Here is a 25,019-nt window from a genome sequence, read left to right on the forward strand (position 1 = left end):
AAAAGGCTTTCTTACCTTTCTTTGTAGTTGTTGCGTCCCCACCAAAGAGGTCCAGGTGTTATTTTGTGCAACAGTTCCTTATTGGCCATTTCCCCTACCATAAACCCTAAATGAATTGCATTGAATTGAACTGGGAATTGAATGGGGCTATGGGGTGTTGTGCTAATTCGCTTATTTCCATCGCTCAAAAAAAAATCTTCATAATGTAAATAATATCCCAAGCGGCACACTTTACTACTTATTTCGATGGGAATAAGGAAATTAGCACAACACCCCATAGACCCATTCAATTCAATGCAAATCATTGAGGGTTTATGGCAGGGGAAATAGCCAATAAGGGGTTTTTGCACAACAAAACACCTGGACCTCTTTGGTGGGGACGTAACGACTACAAAGAAAGGTAAGAAGAAAAAAAAAAGCATTCTCCTTTAAACCAACATTTATTTCCCCCCCCAGGCATCGGAATGTATTGTACAAATGGCACCAGACACATTTGGTTAAATTAAGATTAAAGATTTCATAGTGTAGATTGGGGTCCCCAGAGTAAAAAAAACAACAAATGGGGGTCCTTGGCCTAATCAATATCAAACTATAGCTATCACTATATCCGGTAAGTGGTTCCATTTTATTGTCCCACATTCAGTTTTGCAGGAAATTAAAATGTACCCGACTAAATTTTAACCTTGCAATAACGATGAAACAGAGAGGGAAACACTTTTTTTGGTGGAAGATTAGCTCTTAAATGCCCGGCGCTATGATCCATTGGCCTGTATTGGCAGTATAAATTAAGCTTGACTGTCAAACAAAACGAGAGCGTGTTCAGTGAGGGACTAGCAGGCAGCTTGGTGTTGAGAGTGAGACCGACCCCGTTAATCATTTCACTGTGTGTCCATGGAGGAACCGTCCACTTGTTCCAAAGTGCTCTGCAGCTTCTCAATACAGGGTCTGATGGCCTGGCTGTGTACCTGGGCCATCTTCAGCCTACAAAAGGAGAAGAAAAAAAAGATTTGGAAGTCAAGTCTCGCCCTGCGATGTCCCACATGACTCTTTTCCAGACTGTTCCATTTTAGTTGATAGCCGAGATCGAGGGAAACCCAGAGCAAGGCTGTATGTATGGGAAAATGGAAACGGCGTTAAAGCTGTAGTCGTTTTAAAGCCTAGATTTACACTTACTCATTTACCTCAATTACCTGCAAGCCACAATGTGTATTCACAAAGCCTGAGCAAAATGCACAGGCGGTAATGTTAACTACTTATAGTGCACTGTATGTGTATGCTATGACAATGACTTCGCTGCTGGCTGGCAGGCAAATCCACCAGTTTTGCCTCCTACCCAACTAGCTAATTTTAACTGCCAGCTACAATTAGCCAGCGCTGGCACGCATCGATGCCACCTAGCATGCGCCAACAGCAACACTAATGAAGTACTTCACGGGCAAAATCCTGTTGTTTTGTTAGCCATTGTAAATATCTGCGCTAAACGTCCCTCCCTGTCGTATTGTCGCCGTCGGGGCAGAAACCTCTTACCTTCACATTTCATCTCGTTGTTTTTCGCACATAATAAAATAAAAAGTTAAAATGGTGCATTTATATAGCGCCTTTATCTAAGGCGCTTTACATAGATTGTGCATTACATTCACCCAGTCACACACACATTCATACACCTGAAACCATGCAAGGCACCAACCAGCACATTGGGAGCAATTAGGGGTTCAGTGTCTTGCTCAAGGACACTTCGACACCAACTCTGGGGGACCCCGGGTTCGAACTGGCAACTTTGCGGTTGCCATCCAGCCACTCTACCCCTGAGCCACCACCGCCCGTTAATGGCACTACTTCTGTCATACCATAGCATCACACAAAAGTAGCAAAATAGCCAATTTTGAGCTTGTAGATCTGCTGATTTGCTTCCCCCGGTATTGTTTTTACTGTGTCTGTGGGTTTTATACTGTACATGTTGTGTACATGCACAACTTGTTGAATTAACATCAACAAGAGCTCGTCTCTTCTAAATTCCGGTGCTTGCGGCCTTAGCTTAGTCATCTTTCACGTTCTCCACTCCGTTTGGTGCCCCCACAAGGTTGGTGCCCTGTGCTGCAGCACCTAAAGCCTGTTGATTAATCCGGGCCTGCCGACAGAGACAATAATTATCTTGGGTGGATTTCTGAGCACCACAAGTAGTTTGTGGAACAGGCAGTGGCGTATGATGGGATGGGAAGTGGAGAGGCTTCTTGTCAATGGCACGCAGGCAGAAACCTCTTATCTCCATACTGTAACTTGTGTTTTCGTAACTTAACGCCCTACTTGATCATACTACAGTACAGCGTCACACGAAAGCTTCAAAAGTAGCAGATCCGACAAGCTCGAAATGTGGCGCGAAGCAACACGCTTTGAGCTTCTTGATCTGCTATTTTTTTGGGCCAATGTTAGCCCCCAGAATATGGTTGCTGGGGTTTAATTGGTTATGGTGCCGTGTAACCAATCCTAAAACAGAAAAGCTCAGACCGTGAGTAGTGTGCACTCTGCTCACAATGACATAATTGTAATTGTCAGTGGTTTTGCAAAATCAAAACGTCAAGTACCTAAACATCCACAGACACCCACACGAGGCATAACAAGACATTTCAAATCTGTCAATACTCAAAAAGGTGACACTCTTGCATTTGGGGAGCCAGTTATTTTTCTCCCAATTTAGTCGTTATGCCAATTACGGTTTCCCCCCGGCCCAAACACTTACGCATTAACACTCCACTACAGTGAGGAGCCCTGGCCGGGAGAACATAGTGTGATAAGAAATGTCAGCTGTAATCATATTCCATCATATTCACATGATTTTGGAGAGAAATGAGACAGTAGAGGCGTAGTTGTATATGTGTCTGTGCCCAGGTGATGGTCGTTATTGATGCTCATTAATACATCAAGGAAGGCAATTATCTTTGCAATGTAGTTAAATAAAAATTGTGAAAAAAGCTTTGTAGGGGAAGATAAATCATAAAAAATAAAAATAAAGTAATTTGTCTGGAAAATCATTGTGTTACTTAAAATATCGTGAAAAATCGTATCGTGAACCTCATATCGTGATACGTATCGTATCGTGAGTTGAGTGTATCGTTACATGTCTACTATTTACCCCTGGGCCAACTGAGCACCCAAAGCTGAGCATTTCAAAATTATAGAGTCGGTATACAGGAACTGTTGGGGCACTGCCACGGCGTCATGTGCTTCCCATACCCTAAATAGTCCGTGAACCAAAAGAGAGATTAGACGTTTGCCTAGCCCTAGTGGAAACCAAACAAGTGAAACTAGCAGATCTACAACAAGCGCACAGCGCGTTGCTTCGGTGCCGTGAGCTTGTAGATCGGCTATTTTTTCCACTACTTCTTAAATATTTGTTCTAATTTATGGACGCTGTGAGTTTGTAGATCGGCTATATCCACTACTTTAGAGTTTTCTTTCATTTCTTCATGACATTGCTGACATTTTCTTTTGTTATAAATTCATGAAAAGTTTAGCTTTTTTGGTAATGTTTTTTGAAAATGTTGAAATGTTGAAATAATAATAATAATTAAAAGACCAAATGTAGGAAACAAAACGCCCATAAAAATGTGTCTGTAACCCACATGTGGTTCCCGACCCAGTGTTTGGGAACCAGTGCCATAGACTGTGCTGCCAGCCAAGAGCTCCATGGAAGACATGGCACGGCGTTTATGGAATCCAAATGAACTTTTAACCCGTTTTGGGGCGGGAACCCCTTTTGGTGTTACCATTATGCTATGCTTTAGCTATTGAAAAATAGCAGATCTACAAGCTCATACGAGCTCGTAGGTCTGCTATTTTCGAAAAATCGAACGACTGACATATAGAAACATGGCTTTTTCAGAAAACTGTCAGGATGTAGAAGACATTTTTTTTAATCTGATCTCAGGTCAGAATGGGTTTTAATCCATGTGTGTTGGTGAGAGAGAGAGGAGGGTTTTTTTTACCTCCGGAGCAGCTCGCGTGCTTTCCCGGGCTTGGGCCGGTGGTGCTGCAGTGCAGCCAGACAGTGGGCCGCCAGGGTCCCGTAGCACTGTTCCCGAAGAGTGTTGTGGCCCGCCGTGTCCCACTGGGGCAGCTCACTGGTGTAGCGCCACGCCACCAGCGTGTGCTCCAGCACACACTCCCACTCCTCGCTCCGGAGGAGGACGTGGCCCCACTCCTCACACGACACCTGAGCACAGACGACGAAGGGTTGGAAGAGATGTTAACCCATTCTGACCTCCACTTGTATAAAATTGCATTGAAGACAGCACTGTCCAGTGTTGTTGAATAAATAGATGATCGTGTTTTGAGCTTCTGGATTGGCTATTTTCAGCAGATAGAGATTAATAGTGCTAGGGTTCAAGTTGGTTAATGTACTGTGTGATAAGTTAGAACATGGAGATAAGGTTTCTGACCAAAGATATAACAAATGAAATGGAATCACTACTCCTGGTTTCTTACTCAAGAGAGCGCAGAATCAACAGATGAAGATGAACAACAAATCGATGGGGGTCCCCAGCTTGCTTTCATCACAATCATTTTAACCACTTTGTACATGTGCTATTTAGTTTGAAAAAAAAAGGGTTCTCTTCTGGACGTCCCTGGCACACAGCACTTTGAGATGGGGGATCTGCGGCCGAATAAATTATGTATAATTTTGGGCGTCCTCGACATTAAAAGAAGTTAACGGTAACTTCACGGTTACTCACTTTGAACGCCAGCAGGTGAGGATATGCTTTTCTGTAACAGTGCGCGTCTCTGTTGGAGCAGAAGCGCGAGTATGGTATGGATCTGTAAACGGTGGTCTTCTTCAGCTGCAGGTCTTCCTGGAGATACTTCAGGTCTGAGGTGAGGGTTCTGCGCTCCTGGCTCTGGGGACACACATTAACCCATTTAGACCGGATGTCGAAGTTTATAAAATGGCTTCTAAACCACGACAGTTTTCTGTCAGGATTTGTGCCACATTTTCACAATTTTTTTCAAAAATAGCAGACCTACAAGCTCGTAGCGCGTGCTATGAGCTTGTAGATCTGCTATTTTTCAATAGCTAAACTATAACATAATGTTTAAAACACCAAAATAAAATCTCACGGTTCTAAAATGTTTGTTTGCGGAATTTGTTAAATGGTGTGAAAGCAGCCTCCAAACACTAGCATCTAGCGCCGTTTCCTAGACAATTTAACACAATATGTAAAGTTATGATGTTTTGGTCATAATTGTTCCTACTGCTACATACTGCCAACCAGGCAAAGAAACCTTTGCTGTTATGGGAAATATCCGAATCGATTAAGATTTGATGGAAGATGCTTCAATCTGAACGTATTGCTAGTTTGACCACTTCAAATCCTCCAATCTTAAAATAATAACAGAAAATAGTTATCTACAAGCTCGAGAGCTTGTCGGAAATCACTCCAGTTCTGGGTGGCTGTGTAGTGCATGCGTACCACCCGTTCCAAAATTGCAGGACGTTGTGTTATTGAAAATGACTAACGGGTGCTTCCAAACTCAAACACACAGAATATATTGACAGAAAGTAGGTCATAATTTTTAATGAAACAAAGACTTGACAGATACAAAGAGAATAATCCAAGCTTTTCTGTACAGCTGCAATCTTGTTGAGTTTAACAATACAATCAGATAGGGCTTTTTGGTTTAAATGAACAGGCTGTCAACTGGGTTGGTTTTGCAACTCTAGGTGCCAGATAGCATTATAGCATCTGTGTTGCTTGCGTCTAGAGAGCTCCCACACCCAGACATAGCTCTGCCGTTAAGACAGTAGGCTTGTGAGAGCAGATTGTGCCAATAAGACTGTCTGCACCCTGCTGTGTGTTCACAGCTCTGAAGCTTGTTAACCACTTCTTCAGCCCTGTACTCTTAGATCAGTGCTTCTCAAACTCTATGGTGCCATAGATGGACCCAGTATTGATGTATTTGGCTACGGACTCCCACATGATTTGAAGCCATGATCGAAATTAAGTGGGACTGACTTAGGCCGGTTTAGCGGTCCAGGCACCGTGGCTGGTAATCCAGCATGACAGTGTGTCGCGGGTTCGAGTCCCGATGCCGACAAACTGTGCTGTGTGTCTTCCCTCTCATCTCTCTCCCCGTTTCCCGTCTACCTACAGTTCGACTATCAATAAAGGCAAAAAAGGAAAAATATCGTAATATCGTAAAGTGGGACACAAAATAGACACTTTGTGTGAGCGCATGTCTACTCTAAAGTTCACTCACTCAGGGAAAAATGTATTGCGATCAGGCGATTATGTAATAGTGACTGACAGGCAGTGAAGATTTTTACAGTAAATTTGTTTACCGTTTGTTGTTTAATTTTAAATGCATTTCCATTTTGTTTCAGTCATCCGACATGTTTTTCTTTTGGCCAGCTCACGTGTTGCACCGTGACATGTTGTGAGCTTGTAGATCGGCTATTTTCGTGTGACACCTGCACACAACCAAGCATCAAATGACTCATCTTGGTTCTACTGATCTCTTCTCCACTAGTCCTCCCTACCATTTTAGCCTATAGTTCCTATTTGTTGAGGAAGTTGACACTAGTACATTTGGTCATAGCGTTAGTCATCATAGGCTATAGCTTAGTTTTTATTTCGTTTCGTAAAAAAAAAGAAAGGTCGTCCACAAAATTACTGACAGGGCCTACGGTATAAGCATTACCTGTTGTTCCACCAGGATGAGTGACCTGATGATCTGAACCAGCTGCTGCTGAGACAGTGGAGTCTGGTGGTGGTGCGTCTGCTCCATCTTGTTACATCTCTCCGCGGGCCCGACCCGCCACACACCACCCAGAGACGAGTCCACTGCACAACACATGTCGTGTGATCAATACATGGAAATCAAGGGTCTTTAACCCATTTAGGCCTGACCTCAAAATGAAAAAAATAAATCTTCTAAATCCTCCAGTTTTCTGAAGAAAATATTTTCACGTTTTTTCAAAAAATAGCAGACCTACAAGCTCGTAGCGCGCCACTCGGTGGCGCGCTATAAGCTTGTAGATCTGCTATTTTTCAATAGCTAAATTATAACATGTTTAAAACACCAAAATGGGTTAACAGGGGCCAAATGGCCAAATCGTCACATATTGCCTGCAGGGCCGTGGCCAGAAAGGTTTGGGAACCCTTGCACTGACTAGACTATGTCAGATAGTCCATAAATGTATTTAACAAGGCTGTCTTGCTTTTTTTTACTGAAGGCTGTGTCAGCGGAATGCAAAGCGTGGGGTTTTTTTCCGCCCACACTTACTTTGACACTTACACGACTGTCCACGCCTAGACGACGTTATTGCTGCACTTGTTCTGCCTCTCTGGGCCAGAGGTGACGGGGCCAAGCGAGCGCTGAGAATCTCAAAGTACGACCTTCTCATCCGGGCTGGGGGAAAAAAACACAAATCACACCATACACACAATATCTGATTATTATATTTTCCAACTTTGTCAAGCTTGGCCAATGTTATACGGTTTATCACCGCTGCTGTTTGGCAAAAACTTCCCATCTCCAGCGGATCCACAAGCTCGGCACACAGTGCGAAACGGCGCGTTTCAAGTTTGTAGATCTGCTACTTTTTAATTTGAATCATGCGGTTTCCATCATATATTATACTGCATTTCAAAGAATTATTAATTATTTAAGACGTTTCTATTTCACTGACAGTAAAAGTCCAGATAGCTCATGGATTAGCCACAAGTTCCCTCACACACATAATACAAATAGCATCTATGAAGTGAGAGAACTAGAGAGGGGAAACCATTGTTATAATCACAGAACAGATCTAACAAGTTATCAGCCCTTTTAGGCAACACCCAACATAATATATAGTAGTAGTCGACTAATATATGATTTATAGAAAATGTGCATAGCTACAACTCTGCTAAATTCACTGTTTTTATTGTTGTTACAACACACAACATAACTACATAAGTATAGTAGACTAATCTAATATATGATTCATAGAAAATGTGCATAGCTAATTCCACCGTTATTATTATTATCGTTATTATCCCTTATATACATTTGAATTCCTAGTTATTGTACAACCACAAAGGTTAGCAGGTCCACCTTTTCAACTTACCCGCAATTTTGGGCTGTGGAGGAGGGATCTCCACCAGGGCACGTCTCGGCTGGCACACCGTAGTTGCCATTTGGCACAGAATTATCTGCTAAATAAAATGATCAGCGTGGTGTAAGAAGCTACTACTGTTAGCTTCAACCTCACCTCGACCCCCACCAACCAAACCCAGGGCTGCCTGCAAACAATTAAAAGTCTCCCTGGATGCTAATTAGCTTTAGCCCTGGCTAAAGTAAAGTTCAGAGGCTCTGTTATGTTGAGTTGCACTCCTCCTCGCGCTCGAATATATTTATAAACAACAAAAAGAGATGTGGTTCACCCATAAACTAACGCAAAAGTGAAGCATGAATAAGGTCCCGTGTTTATAAAAAAATAAATCTGGTTAATAATTAAAGCGAAACAGGAGCAGAATGTTAACTTGTTGCGTTCCCTCTGAACTATTTATCATACAATGAATGCTGCAGCTGAATGGAGCGCGCGACGCGCTGGTTGCCGCGCGGGCGTGGCTTAGAGCGCTCTTGGCCGTGTCATTGGTGGACGCGTCAGACGAGGGCGCCCGATATGCAAATCTGATAGCCGGGCCGGATCTGCCCGAGTTGCAGCAGATCCGGTCTAGAGCGGATAACTGATGCAAATGACCGGATACAGTAGGTGGGCTCACCAGATCAAATATTTTCAGGGGCGCACACACACACACACACACACACACACACACACACACACACACACACACACACACACACACACACACACACGGAATGCCGGAACAGGTCTGCTCCATATGAAGATCTATGGGTGGCAGCCTTAGAGTATAGGTGGCAGCGGGGGCAGTGTCTTGAGTTTACAGACTTTGATGAGGTCTGGCCATATGGAGCGTGTCTTGACTCGAGTGACGAGTGTACAGGGTTTGATGAGGTCAACATATGGAAAGTCGGAACAGGTCAGCTCCAGGGTGGCAGCGGGGGCAGTGCCTTGAGTGTCAGTGCCTTGAGTGTCTTGATGAGGTTAGATTAACATTGAATTAATTCTGTATTGGCTTTGGCCATATATGGATATGGACGGTTAGTAACTGCGACCTATGGTCGCAATAATATTTTCTTTCAATCAATCAATCAATCCCACTTCACTTGAGTCTTCAGTTTCGCCAGCAGCTAGGGCTAGAGCCCATCTGGATAACAGTCCTGCATGAGCAAGACAGCTTTCCAAGGCTATGGCCATTTTTAGCACAAGGATTGTTTTTCATGCAAAACAAAATGCTTGCAATGGATTCAGAATCACGAAAAAACCCTAGTTTGACCCTTTTACAGTCTATGGTTTGACCCCTCACATGCTCAAATTAAAACCCTAGTTTGACCCCTCACATGCTCAAATTAAAACCCTAGTTTGACCCCTCACATGCTGAAATTAAAACCCTAGTTTGACCCCTCACATGCTCAAATTAAAATGTGTATTTGTTCCTTGTACCTATATAGTATAATGACCCCAACTTTCAGCAGCTAAACTGTCACAGATTCCCCAATAGGTTAAACTGAATTTCAATCTTTGTGAGATAGTATTGTAACACATTTCACAAAGACTGAAATTCAGTAACTTAGACACCTTTACAAACACACTGCTGAAAACATTTCTTGGTAAGTCATGTATGAAGAGACTGGACATTTTTCTGACAATATTATCTGACTGTCTGCCTATTAGATTTACCTCCACCGACCACCACTGGCTCCACATCTGATTCAAATGAATGATCAGTGGCTCTCAACACTTGCCACTTGCTCTGTGTCGCCCTCAAGTGGACAAAAACCATGCAGCTTTTGGAGAAAAAAATGATATTAAAGAGGTGGTGCATTGTCAGTGTGTAGGCTCTACACAAAATGGTCATGCACAGTCCTCATCTCCTAAATATGGGGGTGTCAAACTTTATCACGGCAAGGACCACAAATGTGAACCACCTGAAAAGGGTACAATCTGATCCCCCCACCCATGTTTTTCTCTCTCTCTCTCTCTCTCTCTCTCTCTTTACCTCTTCTATGATGATTTCCTGTTTTTGGCTATAGGCTATAGAAGTGTATATTTGTACGTCTCTAAATGTTATGGTGAATTGAGCATGGACCCTATTGTAAATAAACACCCACAGTCCACAGTTAACAGTTTTGTATTGAGTTGTGCTTGAAATGTACTGTAATGTTAATACATCTTTCAATCAATCAAACAAAGTCCACCTCCAAAGTCCACAATGAACTCCAATATGTCCAGAACACAGCTGCCTACCTGCTCAGTACCACAGACCATGTTACACCAGCCATCCACGACCTTCACTGGCTTCCGGTGCTACCTTTTGTATTATTATTACTCAATTTACAATTTACAATTTAGGCATTTAGCAGACGCTCTTAATCCAGAGCGACTTACATTAAGCATGAACAAAAAGCATGGGGAATACATCACATAAAAACATTTATCATGAAACATGCGTAAGCTAAGAAAGTAACTATAACAGTGGAATATCTATAATGAAATAAGCTATACATCTATACTACTATGATATACATTATGTACTATGACGTGCTATGACTACATACAATGCACTTATGCTGTTTACATAACATGCTATAAGTCTGTATCAAATGCTATCTAAGTCTACAGAATTGCTATCTAAGGGGGTGGGGTAAGTGCTATGGGCCATGATGGAGTCTGAAAAGGTGGGTTTTCAAACTACGGCGGAAGATTGGGAGTGATGCTGCAGTTCTGACTGCAATGGGAAGTGCATTCCACAGTTTTGGAGCCAGAAGGGAGAAAAGTTTGGGACGTGTGGAGCGTTGTCCCGGCGTTTTTAGTGAGGGTACTTCCAGCTTCCCTGCGTTGGCTGATCTGAGTGAGCGGGAGGATTTGTAGGGTTCGATCATACTTGCAAGATATGGGGGAGCCATACCTTTGGTTGCTTTGAATGCCAGCATCAGAGTTTTGTATTCTGTGCGGGCAGCGACCGGGAGCCAGTGGAGGGAGCGGAGCAGGGGGGAGACATGTGAGAATTTTGGCTGGTTGAAGACCAAGCGAGCTGCGGCATTTTGGATCAGCTGGAGAGGCTTAAGTGCACATGCTGGTAGGCCAGTAAGGAGGGAGTTACAATAGTCGAGTTTTGACAAGACTGTTGTCTGGATTAGGAGCTGGGCTGATTCCTGGGTGAGGAACGGTCTAATTCGTCGTATGTTATAGAGTGTGAACCTACAGGATCGAGTGACAGCTGTGATGTGAGTTTTGAACGAGAGCTGACTGTCCAGGACAACACCAAGATTCCTGGCTGTTGGGACAGACGTTACCAGGGCGTTGTCTACGGAAATAGTTAGTTCCCGCATAGGGCAGGACTTAGCTGGGAAGAAGAGAAGCTCAGTCTTGTCTGGGTTCAGTTTGAGGTGGTTGGAGGACATCCACTGTGAGATGTCAGCCAGGCATGCGGTGATACGCTCTTCCACCTGAGTGGCAGAGGGGGGGGGGAAGGATAGAAACAGTTGTGTGTCATCGGCGTAGCAGTGATAGGATAAATTGTGAGCAGAGATGATAGTGCCAAGGGATTTAGTGTACAGTGAGAAAAGCAGGGGACCAAGTACAGATCCCTGTGGGACCCCAGTTTGGAGGGTTCGGGGGGATGATAACAGACCTTTCCAGGAAACCTGGTAGGTCCGGTCGGTGAGGTAGGAAGAGAACCACTTTAGTGCCGTTCCACCGATGCCTAGATCCGCTAGGGTGTCTAGGAGCAGCTGGTGGTTCACTGTGTCAAATGCTGCCGATAGGTCTAGGAGGATCAGTACTGCAGAGTGGGAAGCAGCTTGGGCAGCATGCAGTGCTTCTGTGACTGCCAGCAGGGCAGTTTCTGTGGAGTGGGCCTTCTTAAATCCGGACTGGTTGGGATCCAGCAGGTTGTTCTGTGAGAGATGGAGAGAGAGCTGGTTGGAGACAACACTAGCATCATAATTTGTTTTGTGCCAAATCTCCCAATAGCACGTCACGTTCCCTGGGAATAAAAATGTCTGGGTTTCCGAGGCTACGTTACTTACAAGTAACATCTTACATTCAGCATTTGTGACACAGAGAAGCTCGGAGAGCAAAGAATACATGAAAGAGACACATTTATTCATATGTAAACTGTTTTAATAGGCTGGAGGGGTTGTGGAAGAAAAACAAGGAAGTTGATTGTTGAGTCAAATGCATCCCGATAATCAGGAAAAACATCAATTCTCCTTTGAGTCCTTTGCTTGAATGACATATTATTCTGCACCATGTTTAATTAGATGAATGCAGTACAATTAATCATTCAAGCAGACACATTATTGCAAAAATAAATAAATAAATAAAAGAAACATAAAAATGATTTGTTGTAATCATAACACAGTGCTCAAACACTGAATACAAATATTTCCACACACAAAAAGAAAACAGTCTTTTTTTTTGCCATTAGTGTGTTATTGTGTTTGGAAAATATTTCAAAATAATTTACACAATACAGTGACGGTAAGCGCTACTAGTTCCAGTGCAATATTGGTGTCCCTGTGTTATTGAACAGATCATTCTGTCAACCCCAAAATGCATTGTTGTAATACAATAGGTCGCTTCAAGTCCAATGATTCAAAACAGTAAACTGAGATACACTTCAGCCTATGAGAAAAACAAAGACTTGGGTTGACAAGGGAACACATTTTGTGATTTTCTTTTTTTTCTTCACTCATCACTGAAACAGAACTCCAGTCCAACCCTGTTCATATATCATCATCATCCTATAATAAATTAAGTACATATCTCTTTCTACAGCAAATAATATATTCTTATTATAGTTATGTACATTTTACACATGTTTAAATAAGCTATGTTATGCACAGGTTCAAAGGGAATCTATCTAGGTATATATTACAAAGGTCTTTTAACAGTATATGGCTTTGCAAATTACATCGTCGGTCATCAGAAAGAGCAAGGACAGCGAGTTGAGATTGCCTTTCAACTGTTTACTCAGAAACCATTGAGCATAAATATCTGACTTGTTAACGATTTGCATGTTTGAAGAGTTCGACCACAAGCAAGTCTGACAGAGTCTGAAAGAGTTCAGACTTTGAGTAAGACAAATGCTTATAAGCCAGAATCTACAGTAAAATACACAAGTAATCAAGGAAGATTAGATTTTAGATTTTAGCCTACATAAGATACACCATAAAAGCATAATGTCTGATTTAGTTGTTGTTTAGTTGTTTAGTTGGGTGCCGGTATCATCACTCACTGAAAATAGTCGAAATACAAGCTCACAAAGTGACGCACTGCTACTGTAGATCGGCTATTTTTGGTTTGCCAAGACACTAATGCGCAACCAAGCATAAATCAGGCTTAACCACTCAAACCCCAACATCCGTATTGTGGGAAAAGCTTTAGACCATGGTTAAGAAAGTATCTTATTACTTGCTGAGCAGCGTCTTAAGGGAGCGCGTGAGAGCGTTGGCGATGGCCGACATCGTGCTCGAGTGGCGCACGAGGGCTTTGACGCTGTGCTCCCCCGGCGCCCCGACGGTCGCCGTCTCGGCCGCTTTGAGCAGACAGATGTAGTTCATGACGACCTCGTCGACCTTGGCCACCACCTCCCTCTGCTGGTGCGTGGCGGAGGCCCCGAGGCCCCGCACCAGACACATGCACGCCTCGCAGAGACAGCACAGCACCTGGAAGCTGCAGGTCACGGCCAGCAGCATCTCCTCGGGACTGCCGTGGGCCTGCGCCGTCCTCCGGCAGGCTCGGCCCAGCTCCTTGGACTCGACGGAGAGGAGCTGCTTGTAGTGGGACAGGTCCTGGACGGGAGGCATCTGGGGCACCCCGCCGCGGTGGTCCCCCGCCCGGCCCACGCTGGACCGCACCAGCGCGATGAGCTCGCTCGCGTCCCGGCGGACGTCGGCGAAGCCGGCGGGGAACACGTACATGCGGTCCTTGAACGCGTTGATGCGCGCCAGCCGGTCGACGAAGCTCATGCTGTTCAGGACGTCGCCGCAGAGAGGGTCGCCGCTCGCGTCCGGCGTTGGCGTGCCGCCGCAGAGCTGAGCCACCGGCGTCATCACTCTCCCGCCTTGGATGCCGACGTTGTTCCCCCTGGACCTCTCCCATTCAATGTCATCCTCCTCCCCCTCGCTCTTCCTCTTGAAGAAGCAGTTGCTAAATGGCCCGTTGCAGCGCCAAGGACTGTTGTCCAGTTTCTGCGAGCCCTTCATGTGCTTGGAGTCTTTCTGCAGAGGGAACGCCACCGTCGCCCTCCGGCTGTCGCCCCTGCCGGAGGACCAGCACGTGGTTTGGGAAGAGACGGAGCCCTGGGAGTAGCTCTTGGAGAGCCTCTTCCTCGCCGTCCTGCGCTGGACTTTGGTTTCTCCGTGTTGTTGGTGCGGCGACGCCAGCAGCGGCTGCTGGCTCCGGCTCCTGCAAGGTTTGCTGAATAGTGCCTCCGCGCTGCCGCAACCCGCCGTCACGTTGCTGCAACTGCGCCTGAGCTCTCGGCCACGCTGGAGGCCGTTGTTGTTGTGGGGGTCCGTCTGCTGCTGCAGGGCCGGGGCGAGCATCTGACCGTGGTTCTGGTTCTTCCAGTGGTACTGGATGGAATCCTGCTTGGGCAAGGGGCTCGGTTTGCCGGAGCTGGCGTTGGCTTGCATCGGCAAGGCCAAGGAATGAGGTGGCAACGAGGAAGGTGGTGGTGGAGCTGGAGCTTGAAGGTTGCGGGTGGGTGACATAATGCATGATACAGACCCGGTAGAAGCCTGTCGGGTAAAAGCTGAGGGTTGTGCTCCACATCCTAGCGGGATGGGGCACAGCTCCGTCCGCGGGACAGTCAAATTGGGGGCAGCGGTGTAGCACAGAGAATCGTTAGGAAGCTGGTGAGACTGGTGGAGCGCATGCTTTGTCCTCGCATTCGACTTCATCCAGTCCTCCGAACTGCCGCTTGGCTGGCTTCTGGATCTCGGTGGCGGGCGTTCAACGTCCTCACAGTTCCTGCCAGAAGTGAAACCCGCTTTTTGATGCCCGCTGCTCTCTGTCCTCTTGCGCAGCGACAGGAAACGGTCGGGGCCGGCAGCACCACGTTCGAGATCCATCTCCAGGCCGGAGAAGGAGCTCCTCCGCTCGATGCTAGCCGCCCTCGCCTCTGGAGGCTCGACAGGTCTCGGGGTGTGCGAATTGTGACTCCTGAGCTTGGCGGGGAGAGTGGCTGAGTGGTACGGATGTTGGCTTCTGTTTGCCGCCGGCGGGGCGGCCATATTGGCGCTGACCGTGCCGGGGCCGAGGAAATGGGACGGCACGGAGGCAGGCGTGCAGGTGCAACGCGCGATGGTGTTCCCCCTGTTCTTCACCATCTCCGCCAGCTGGGGGTTGCTAGTGATGTAGCATCTACTGTCCTTTCTCACCGCCCCTCCCCTGCCTTTACGGTCATGCATCTTGCTGACCGTCAGGTAGTTGATGAGCTGCCTGTACGCCTCGCCTTCCTTCTGGTTCAGCTCCCTCAGACCGCAGACCTGTTGCTTGGCCTGTGGATCGCTGTGCTGCTTTCTGGCGGCGGAGCCTGAAGCTTCTCTGTGCATCGATGGTGCGTGCGTTACGGCTGAGGGCCGGCAAGTCTCGGCCCCCACCGCTGGGGGGTGAATGTTGGGCAGCATCTTCCGTAGGAGCGAAGGGTCTGCGTGCGGGTGGAGGTCTTTACCCTGCGGGTTTGGGCCTGAGCCTCCGTGCTTGCCGTTGTCGTATGCGTGCACTCGCAGTAGCGAGGAGGAGGAGGCGGACAGCGGGTGCCGCTGAACGCGGCGGAGCTTGGAGTCGAGCGTGGCAGAGCAGAGCGGCGAATCAGCCGGCGTGCAGCAAGCACTGCCGCTGTTGACGCTGCTGCCGCCGGCGTCTATCGATGAGCACAGAGAGCCCTGTAGCGAACCGTGGGCTTCCCCGTGCAAGTTGGAAATCCTCTTGGCGAGGTGGTATTCGCACAGGCGCGACACGCTCTGCTGTCTCGACACGGGCGGGTGGTCGCCGTGTGCTTCCGGTGGGGCTGTCTTGGACGGGGAGAGAAGGGACGCCACCAACAGGTGCTCGTCCTGCTCGCCTGGCGCCGGCGCCCTGCCGTCCTCTGTGGCGTCTCCCGACTCGCTGACTTCTACAAGGTGGTCGGAGGTGCAGGATGACACGCGAGGTATATGAATGCGGCCCCTGGGGAGGCTGTTCAGACCGAGACCCTCGGCGACAGAACTCTCGGGCAGCGCGCACCTCCGCTGACTCCCGCTTCTTTCTTCCGCGAATGACACGCGCTGCTCCGCGTCGAGGCGGCCGTTGCTCGCCCCTCCTCGATGGCCGTCCCTCGTGCTGAAGGTGTTGTACTTCCCGTTGGAGTCGGGCGACTTCCTGTGATGTTTGCCTCCCGGCGTGGTGGAGTTGGGTCGCTGCTGCTGCACGGTGACAGACGTGGACGTCTGGGTCCTCGCCGACTCCTGGCTCTCCGACTCGGGCCGTGCGGCGGCCTCCAGCAACGGGGTGGTTCTCGGGGGAACCGCCGGGGGCTGGAGGGGACGCGAAGAAGGACTCCGCGGCCTCTTCTGCACGGCACCCCCCGCCGCTGTTCCGGGCAACGCAGGGAATTCCGTTTTCTCCTCCAGCAGAGGTTGGTAGCCGTCCCTCGTGGCCACCAGGAGGCGCAGGTGGCTCTCGCTGAGCTTGTGGGCGGCGGCCAGCTCTGAGATCTCTGTCATCTCTGAGGAGTTGGTCTCGTTGCCCGAATCCGAGGAGGAGCCAGGGCTGAAGCCCCGAGATATCAAAACACCTGTAGGGAACGAGGGAGAGGAAAACATATCAGCGTTGCGTTCATTGATTTGGGTGTTCAAATCGTTTAGTGTAAATGTAATAAAAATGTTAATCGAAAGATTTTGATGGACTATCAGCGGAAATTAAATGTGTGTAAGATCATTGGAATAAATTAGTTATTTAAAAAACGGAAATCATGCCAAGGAAAAAATAACATTGGACATCAAGTTTAAAAAGAATACAATATATAACAGTAGCTCTCTATCCCATAAGGGGCGAGATGTGGCATACCAAAGTTTTTTCAAAATGGTATACTATCTTGAATAAGTTCATACCACTTTTAAATGGTATACCTTTTTAAAAAGTGTTTTAAAAGTGGTATAAATCACGTTTTCAAAACGGTATACCTTTTGTAGTGGTATGCCACATACCATTTTGGAGTTCGCCCTCCTTCGTGTGCATGTGTGTGTGTGTGTGTGCTGTGTGTGTGTCTCGTAAAGGTGAGCAGGGCACAAGTGCTCGTACTTATTTGTGCATAAGAGTGACTACATGTACGTCAATGCGCGGCTGACTCGTTGGCGCTCGACAATGCGTGCACACGTGCGTCGGCACGGGAGGGACACACCTGCACTGTTAGCGTGATGATGCGACTGTGGATGCGGTCGCAGCGGATGCCTCTGCTCAGAGACGGAGAGAGCCTCCAGGGCGTGAAGCGTGTTGACCACCGCGTTGTCCAGTCTCCTCTCCGTTCGCACTCCTCCTCCTGATCCTCCTCCTCCTCCTCCTCCTCTTCCTCCACCCCCCGCGCTGACCTCCTCTCCGTCTCCGTCCTCCTCGCCCGTTGGCACGGCGTCAATCAGCGACACGGGGATGTCGCCGTCGGCCGCGGCGTCGCCACCCCGGGCGCCACCCTGGGCACCACCCTGGGCACCACCCAGGGCACCACCCTGGGCGCCGCCCTGGGCACCACCCTGGGCACCACCCTGGGCACCACCCTGGGCACCACCCAGGGCGCCACCCTGGGCACCACCCTGGGCGCCGCCCTGCGGCCTCGCGTCGGCCGTCGAGTCCTCGTCTGAGCTGTCCCTGTGAAGCCGGAGTTGTTGCAGTTAACGCAAGGCTAACGTTGAACTAACGAAATAACTAAAACTAAGAAACAACTATAACTGACTGAAGATACAACATCAAATATCTAAATACTGAATCGAGCAACTTAAAACCGCTCTGGGCTGCTCACAAAAGCCTGAGCAGACGTTAAAGATGACCACAAACTCGTCTCTGTTCCATTCTGGTCAAACAGAGGCACGGTGCTAACACTCTGCTACACCAGTGGGTCTAACACTCTGCTACACCAGTGGGTCTAACACTCTGCTACACCAGTGGGTCTAACACTCTGCTACACCAGTGGGTCTAACACTCTGCTACACCAGTGGGTCTAACACTCTGCTACACCAGTGGGTCTAACACTCTGCTACACCAGTGGGTCTAACACTCTGCTACACCAGTGGGTCTAACACTCTGCTACACCAGTGGGTCTAACACTCTGCTACACCAGTGGGTCTAACACTCTGCTACACCAGTGGGTCTAACACTCTGCTACACCAGTGGGTCTAACACTCTGCTACACCAGTGGGTCTAACACTCTGCTACACCAGTGGGTCTAACACTCTGCTACACCAGTGGGTCTAACACTCTGCTACAACAGTGGGTCTAACACTCTGCTACAACAGTGGGTCTAACACTCTGCTACACCAGTGGGTCTAACACTCTGCTACACCAGTGGGTCTAACACTCTGCTACACCAGTGGGTCTAACACTCTGCTACACCAGTGGGTCTAACACTCTGCTACACCAGTGGGTCTAACACTCTGCTACACCAGTGGGTCTAACACTCTGCTACACCAGTGGGTCTAACACTCTGCTACACCAGTGGGTCTAACACTCTGCTACACCAGTGGGTCTAACACTCTGCTACAACAGTGGGTCTAACACTCTGCTACACCAGTGGGTCTAACACTCTGCTACACCAGTGGGTCTAACACTCTGCTACAACAGTGGGTCTAACACTCTGCTACACCAGTGGGTCTCAAAGTATCACATCTCAAAAAGTTTGAGAACCACTGCACACTAAATGGAACAGAGGCTTAATTAGCATCATCGGTAACACATATGCAGGAAGTAGGGAAGCGAGCCGGAAGTAGGAAGAGTCATTCTGTGTGCATTGGGCCCCATTCCATTGATATCTGCTCTTAACCCATTTTGGGCAGGAACCCCTTTTGTTATGCTTTAAGCTATTGAAAAATAGCAGACCTACAAGCTCATAGCGCGCCACCGAGTGGCGCGCTACGAGTTTCTAGGTCTGCTATTTTTGAAAAATCGATGAACGACTGCCATAGAAACATAGGTTTTTCAGAAAACTGTCAGGACGTAGAAGAGGTTTTTACAATCTGACCTCAGGTCAGAATGGGTTCAGGGTCCTTGCCTGAAGCCTTGGGGCGGGGCGGCGATGGCCAGGTTGAGGCTCTGCAGCAGCGCGTCCTCCTCCTCCTCGCCGGCGGCACCGTCTCCCTCGGGCGGCGGCAGCGACGTCAGGTCGATGATGTCGTCCGTGGACCCGCAGAGCGCCAGGAAGGTGGCCACGGTGGCCATGTTGCCACAACCGGCTGCCGCTGCGTCGCCGTTGCCCTCTCCTTGCCCCAACGCCGTGGTCTCGTCCCCCACCGGCGTGCCCGCGCCTCCGGCGGAAGAGTCCTCCTCGCACGAGGCGTCTTCGTCGTCCTCGGCGTCGTCCGTGGTGTCGGCGTAGCACAGGTCCCTGCGGGTAGATAAACATATACATTAGTAACCTGCACAGGTCCCTGCGGGTAGATAAACATATACATTAGTAACCTGCACAGGTCCCTGCGGGTAGATAAACATATACATTAGTAACCTGCACAGGTCCCTGCGGGTAGATAAACATATACATTAGTAACCTGCACAGGTCCCTGCGGGTAGATAAACATATACATTAGTAACCTGCACAGGTCCCTGCGGGTAGATAAACATATACATTAGTAACCTGCACAGGTCCCTGCGGGTAGATAAACATATACATTAGTAACCTGCACAGGTCCCTGCGGGTAGATAAACATATACATTAGTAACCTGCACAGGTCCCTGCGGGTAGATAAACATATACATTAGTAACCTGCACAGGTCCCTGCGGGTAGATAAACATATACATTAGTAACCTGCACAGGTCCCTGCGGGTAGATAAACATATACATTAGTAACCTGCACAGGTCCCTGCGGGTAGATAAACATATACATTAGTAACCTGCACATAGTCGCCTGATCGCAATTACAGGCGGCTCTTCGGTGCTACTGAAAATTTCTGACGAGCCGAAATAATTTCGGCACTACAGCGCCGAAACAGCGGTAAAATAGGAGTATGAATCGGCCCTTAGAATGAGCGAATAGACGAATGGGATCAACGTCACCTGATTCTTTGTTTGACCCCGCAAAAACGTGGATGTGTGTCTCAAAGAATATGATTATTGGTGGAATCACGGAAAAGTTTAGAATATTTGGCGGTCCCGTTTTCATTTTTCACTGCATCGGTGGATGTTGAAATCACGTGCACTACACTACAATACGTCACCATATGTTGCACTATGACGAAATAAACCCATTAAATGTAACCATGTGTACGTTCCCTAATGCCATTCCAATGGTAAGCTGTGTTGTTTTCACACCATCAAGCAATGGCGAATTCGTACACACCTCAAAATACCAGTATGTGTGTCTTAAAGAATAGGGTTTCCATAATGGAATTATCAAATCATTTCTCTGTATATTTCAGTTAAATATTTCATGTCTGTCCTGTGCAAGTTTAGCTTAGTTTGAAATAAGCCAAGCAGAAATGTACATTTTATTTGTTTGTGACAATGAATGGTCGAGTAAATGTCAAGATTGTGCTGACCCAGCCTACTGTCTGTCCCTTCATAAAAAATATAAAATAGAAAGCCGCCACAAAAGAAAAACATAAAAAAACATAAAAAAAAGATTGTGCTGACCCTACCTGAGCAGCGGCTCCTCGCCGCCCTCCACCTCGCCTATGTTGCTGTAGACGTGCGGCCGGCCGCCGTACGGAAATGGCGCCCCGTCGTCCCGCGGCCGGAAGTTGTTAACGTCGTCATTGTTGTGGGACGGTGTCGTGGAGTAGGCCGGCCTCTGCTCGGCAGCCGCGCCGTCCGGGCTCTCCAGCAGCCTGTCGTAAGCCGCCAGACTCCTGGGGTTTCCCCCGCCGCCAGCGTTCAGGGGCGGGTCCCCCCCGCCGCCGCTGAAAATAAACGACACTTTGGCGCTCCGGGGCGAGTCCTGCGGTTTGTGTCTGGTGGCAGGGGGGACGGGAGGGGGCAGGGGGTTTCTGTCCTGGGATTCGGGGTGGTGGTGCGGCGAGATGCTGTTTGTTTCCCGTTGGCAGTTCCTGGCGTAGGGGTCTCCCTGGCCGGGGCCGGGAGACGTCTCCTCGCAGACCCCCGGAGACGATCCGTACGGCCACTCTGGGATACGATCCTGAACTGGACGGAGCAGGAAAAAAGGCTGGATCAGCTATAGGATTGTAAGGGTTTTATGATGTGTTGTGTGGTAGTAAAATACAGAACCTCCTTATCTCCTTATTCTAACTTTTGGTTTTTCGTAAGTTAACGGCCTATACTTGATCACACCACAGCCGCGTCACACAAAAGCAGCAGAATCACAGGCTCGAAGCGCGCCTGCACATCTGCTACTTTTGATGCTTTTGAATTTGAATCCTGAAATGCCATAGTTTAGTTTTGGACAAATACGAGTTTTCCACACAACAGAGACGATAAATTACTTTGTTTGGTTATCGATTGCAGGGTGCAAAACCAAGCTAAACAGGAAATCAAAATTGTGCCTTGCTTAAAATATATCCAAGATTATTAATATTAGGGTATTTTCCATCAATGTTGTTCTGCATGCATACTGTCGCACGCACGCACAAGGTGCTGCCACACTATCTAAAGAGCCGCGCACGTTCTCGGCTGCACACAGCAGCTGCGCAACAGTCTTTAGACAGCTGGTGGACGGAAAAGAAGCTCCACTTCCGCGGACGACTTGTGCGACGGCCAGATTCCCAGAAGCGCTCTCCTCCGCAGAGCTTCTTCTGTCCGCGGCGCAAAACCGTTTTGCGCTTGGGTGTGGAAAGGGCTACACACACACACACACACACACACACACACACACACACACATTGTATTGTGCGTGGAAACTCACAAGCGTCCTCTTCGCTGATGCTGTTGCAGCTGGCCATGCTGAAGATGGACCTGCGCGAGTCCACCAGCAGGCGGTAGTAGCCCGCAGTGAGACAGGCCAGGTTCATGGCATCGCTGGACTCCATGATCAACGTGATGGGCTGCAGGAGAAGAACGGGGAACGAAACATTTAACCAATTCTGACCTGAGATCAGATTCTGATCAACGTGATGGGCTGCAGGATAAGAACGGGGAACGAAACATTTAACCCATTCTGACCTGAGATCAGATTCTGATCAACGTGATGGGCTGAAGGAGAAGAACGGGGAACGAAACATTTAACCCATTCTGACCTGAGATCAGATTCTGATCAACGTGATGGGCTGAAGGAGAAGAACGGGGAACGAAACATTTAACCCATTCTGACCTGAGATCAGATTCTGATCAACGTGATGGGCTGAAGGAGAAGAACGGGGAACGAAACATTTAACCCATTCTGACCTGAGATCAGATTCTGATCAACGTGATGGGCTGAAGGAGAAGAACGGGGAACGAAACATTTAACCCATTCTGACCTGAGATCAGATTCTGATCAACGTGATGGGCTGAAGGAGAAGAACGGGGAACGAAACATTTAACCCATTCTGACCTGAGATCAGATTCTGATCAACGTGATGGGCTGCAGGATAAGAACGGGGAACGAAACATTTAACCCATTCTGACCTGAGATCAGATTCTGATCAACGTGATGGGCTGCAGGAGAAGAACGGGGAACGAAACATTTAACCCATTCTGACCTGAGATCAGATTCTGATCAACGTGATGGGCTGCAGGATAAGAACGGGGAACGAAACATTTAACCCATTCTGACCTGAGATCAGATTCTAAAAATGTCTGTTTGAAAGAAATGACAGTTTTCTGAAAAAGCTATGTTTCTGTGTCAGTCGTTCTTCGATAAAAAAATAAATAGCAGATCTACAAGCTCACAGGCCCAAGACCAAAGAATATTTTGTTAAGTTGTTGGATAAGGTTCTGTTTTACATTTCATATTTTGATATTGCTGTATTGTAGAGTGTATGTTGTTGAGTTTGTTTTTGTATTTTATGCTTTGTATTTCGGCTACATTGAAAATGAGGGCTTGCCCCTCAATTGTACTCCGAGTTTAAATAAAGGTTATGATGATGATGATGAAGGTTTTGTCCACAATTCCATGGCAAACGATCAAAATAACAATTCTTCTAACATGCTCTAATTGTGTAGACTTCTTACAGTATGTATTAAGTAATGCAGATGTTTAACACTTATTTAACTCTTGGGAGCGTAAAATGAAACCAAATGGACCCGTAAGGTATTTGAAGGTACTTAACTCTGTTCCTAATCCCAGAACAACGTGTGTATTTCTTGTTTTTGCTCTACATATTCGCAGAAAATAGCCGTTCTACAAGCTCATTCAGTAGTTGTGAGATTGGAGATTGGCTATTTTCTGCAAAATACAGATGTGGTTTAAGTGGTTAAGACAGAGAAACATGGGGATAGATAAAGAAGAATGTCATTAAAAAAGACAAAGAGAACATGCAAAAAAGAAAGAAAGAAATTATGTAATCTTCGTGTTGTGTTCAGAGACAGAGTGGTTTCACTGTTGACTTCCCCTGATAGGCTATACAGTATTTTGCTACACACTCTCCTGTTTTCCGAATTTAAGCCAGTAGATGGCAGTAGCGACCAACAGATGAGATTCATGGTCCTTGTGATAAGCATTGGCCCTGAAGCATGCCACACAGACATGACAGTTACATCTAACATTGTATTATTTTTGAAGAACCATTCACTAAAGTAAGTCACTAAGTACATTTACTAAAGTATTGTACTTAACTAAAAAAATCAGGTACTTTTACTTTACTTGCGCATTTCCAATTGTCAATAACTACAATTTTTAGATAATTCTACTTGAGTATTATCAACTTTTTATAGTTTTACTTCTACTCCACTACATCTCAGAGGCAATTATTGTACTTTTTAATGTCTACTCATACTCCGGTTTTAGTTGATAAAAACGACAACATGCCGTCACGCCGTGGTGGTCAGCGACTCACCGCTCACCCAAACACATCTCTCTTGTTTTTACTAAGCACTGTTTCAGGTGGTCAGAGTATGAATAGGCCTTTACGCCAATACAGTTATTTGAAAACAGAGTTGATAGTTACTTTATGGATTTGGATTATTATTACAAAATCATCCCTCAACCACTTATTTAGCCCTATTTACACCTACACAGTATATGGAAATAAAACCAAACGCGTTGCGATGCTACGCGTTTACGTTCTCTCTGCGCTCCTCAACCTGCTGATTGTGTGTGTGTGTGTGTGTGTGTGCGTGCGTGCGCGCGTGCGTGTGTGTGTGTGTGCGTGTGTGTGTGTGCGTGTGTGCGTGTGTGTGTGCGTGTGTGTGTGTGTGCGCGTGCGTGCTCACCCTGACGTCCAGAACGTGCAGCTCCAGGCGCACGTTGTCGTCGTCCTCTGTGAGGATCTCGATGCGGTTGACGTGGCTGAAGTCGGCCAGCAGCGCCACCAGGTGGGTGCGGGTGTTGATGATGTGGCTGATGCCGTAGCGCGGTCCCACCAGCAGGGTCACCTCCGTCTGCTTCTCTCCCTGCTGCGGAAACAACAACGGTGAAGGGACGCCGTACTTGAGTACAAAGTATACACAGTGGTGAGAGAAAAAAGTACTCTGATCTGTTACCCAAGGGTGGGTATACTCGGGGACCGAGGCCTTGCCTTAGGCTGATTCTACACTTGCCTTCTGGATCAGTAGTTCTCAAACCTTTTCTTAATTCGAAATAATTCAACACTTTGCAAACACAAAATAAC

At 47.4% G+C, this 25,019-nt stretch overlaps 2 protein-coding genes across 2 annotated transcripts in view; both read right to left on the reverse strand.

Moving 5' to 3' along the window:
* Positions 1 to 446: 446 nt before the first annotated feature.
* LOC308312028 (uncharacterized protein) lies at positions 447 to 8,469 on the reverse strand. The gene is made up of 6 exons (XM_080758883.1): positions 8,105 to 8,469; positions 7,279 to 7,404; positions 6,694 to 6,836; positions 4,731 to 4,892; positions 3,984 to 4,210; positions 447 to 981 (listed from the first exon to the last, which is right to left on the reverse strand). Exons 1-6 carry the CDS (start codon positions 8,172 to 8,174, stop codon positions 879 to 881), a joined length of 831 nt encoding a protein of 276 aa, XP_080615009.1. The 5' UTR covers positions 8,175 to 8,469; the 3' UTR covers positions 447 to 878.
* A 5,067-nt stretch (positions 8,470 to 13,536) lies between these two features.
* Positions 13,537 to 25,019, reverse strand: part of LOC308311821 (FERM and PDZ domain-containing protein 4-like) — a gene marked incomplete at both ends in the record, with an annotated part of 80,572 nt that continues 69,089 nt past the window's right edge. Inside the window, 7 exons of the mRNA XM_080758597.1 lie at positions 13,537 to 16,910; positions 17,517 to 17,802; positions 17,953 to 17,977; positions 19,374 to 19,706; positions 20,955 to 21,456; positions 22,175 to 22,313; positions 24,622 to 24,804. Coding sequence (XP_080614723.1) covers positions 13,537 to 16,910; positions 17,517 to 17,802; positions 17,953 to 17,977; positions 19,374 to 19,706; positions 20,955 to 21,456; positions 22,175 to 22,313; positions 24,622 to 24,804 — 4,842 coding nt within the window. The remainder of the gene's footprint in view (positions 16,911 to 17,516; positions 17,803 to 17,952; positions 17,978 to 19,373; positions 19,707 to 20,954; positions 21,457 to 22,174; positions 22,314 to 24,621; positions 24,805 to 25,019) is intronic.

The sequence above is a fragment of the Protomyctophum bolini genome, assembly GCF_963924005.1.
Source record: "Protomyctophum bolini genome assembly, chromosome: 24".
In the NCBI taxonomy this organism is placed as follows: domain Eukaryota; kingdom Metazoa; phylum Chordata; class Actinopteri; order Myctophiformes; family Myctophidae; genus Protomyctophum; species Protomyctophum bolini.

Bases quoted from the DNA above. Each gene is read 5' to 3' on its own strand.
- LOC308312028 (XM_080758883.1), bottom strand. From the start codon at position 8,174: ATGGCAACTACGGTGTGCCAGCCGAGACGTGCCCTGGTGGAGATCCCT. The intron at 6,837-7,278 runs GTAAGTGTGGGC...TGTGTTGTGCAG, and splicing joins ACAGTCGTGTAAGTGTCAAA to TGGACTCGTCTCTGGGTGGT. The intron at 982-3,983 runs GTAAAAAAAACC...CTCCTTTTGTAG, and splicing joins GCACGCGAGCTGCTCCGGAG to GCTGAAGATGGCCCAGGTAC.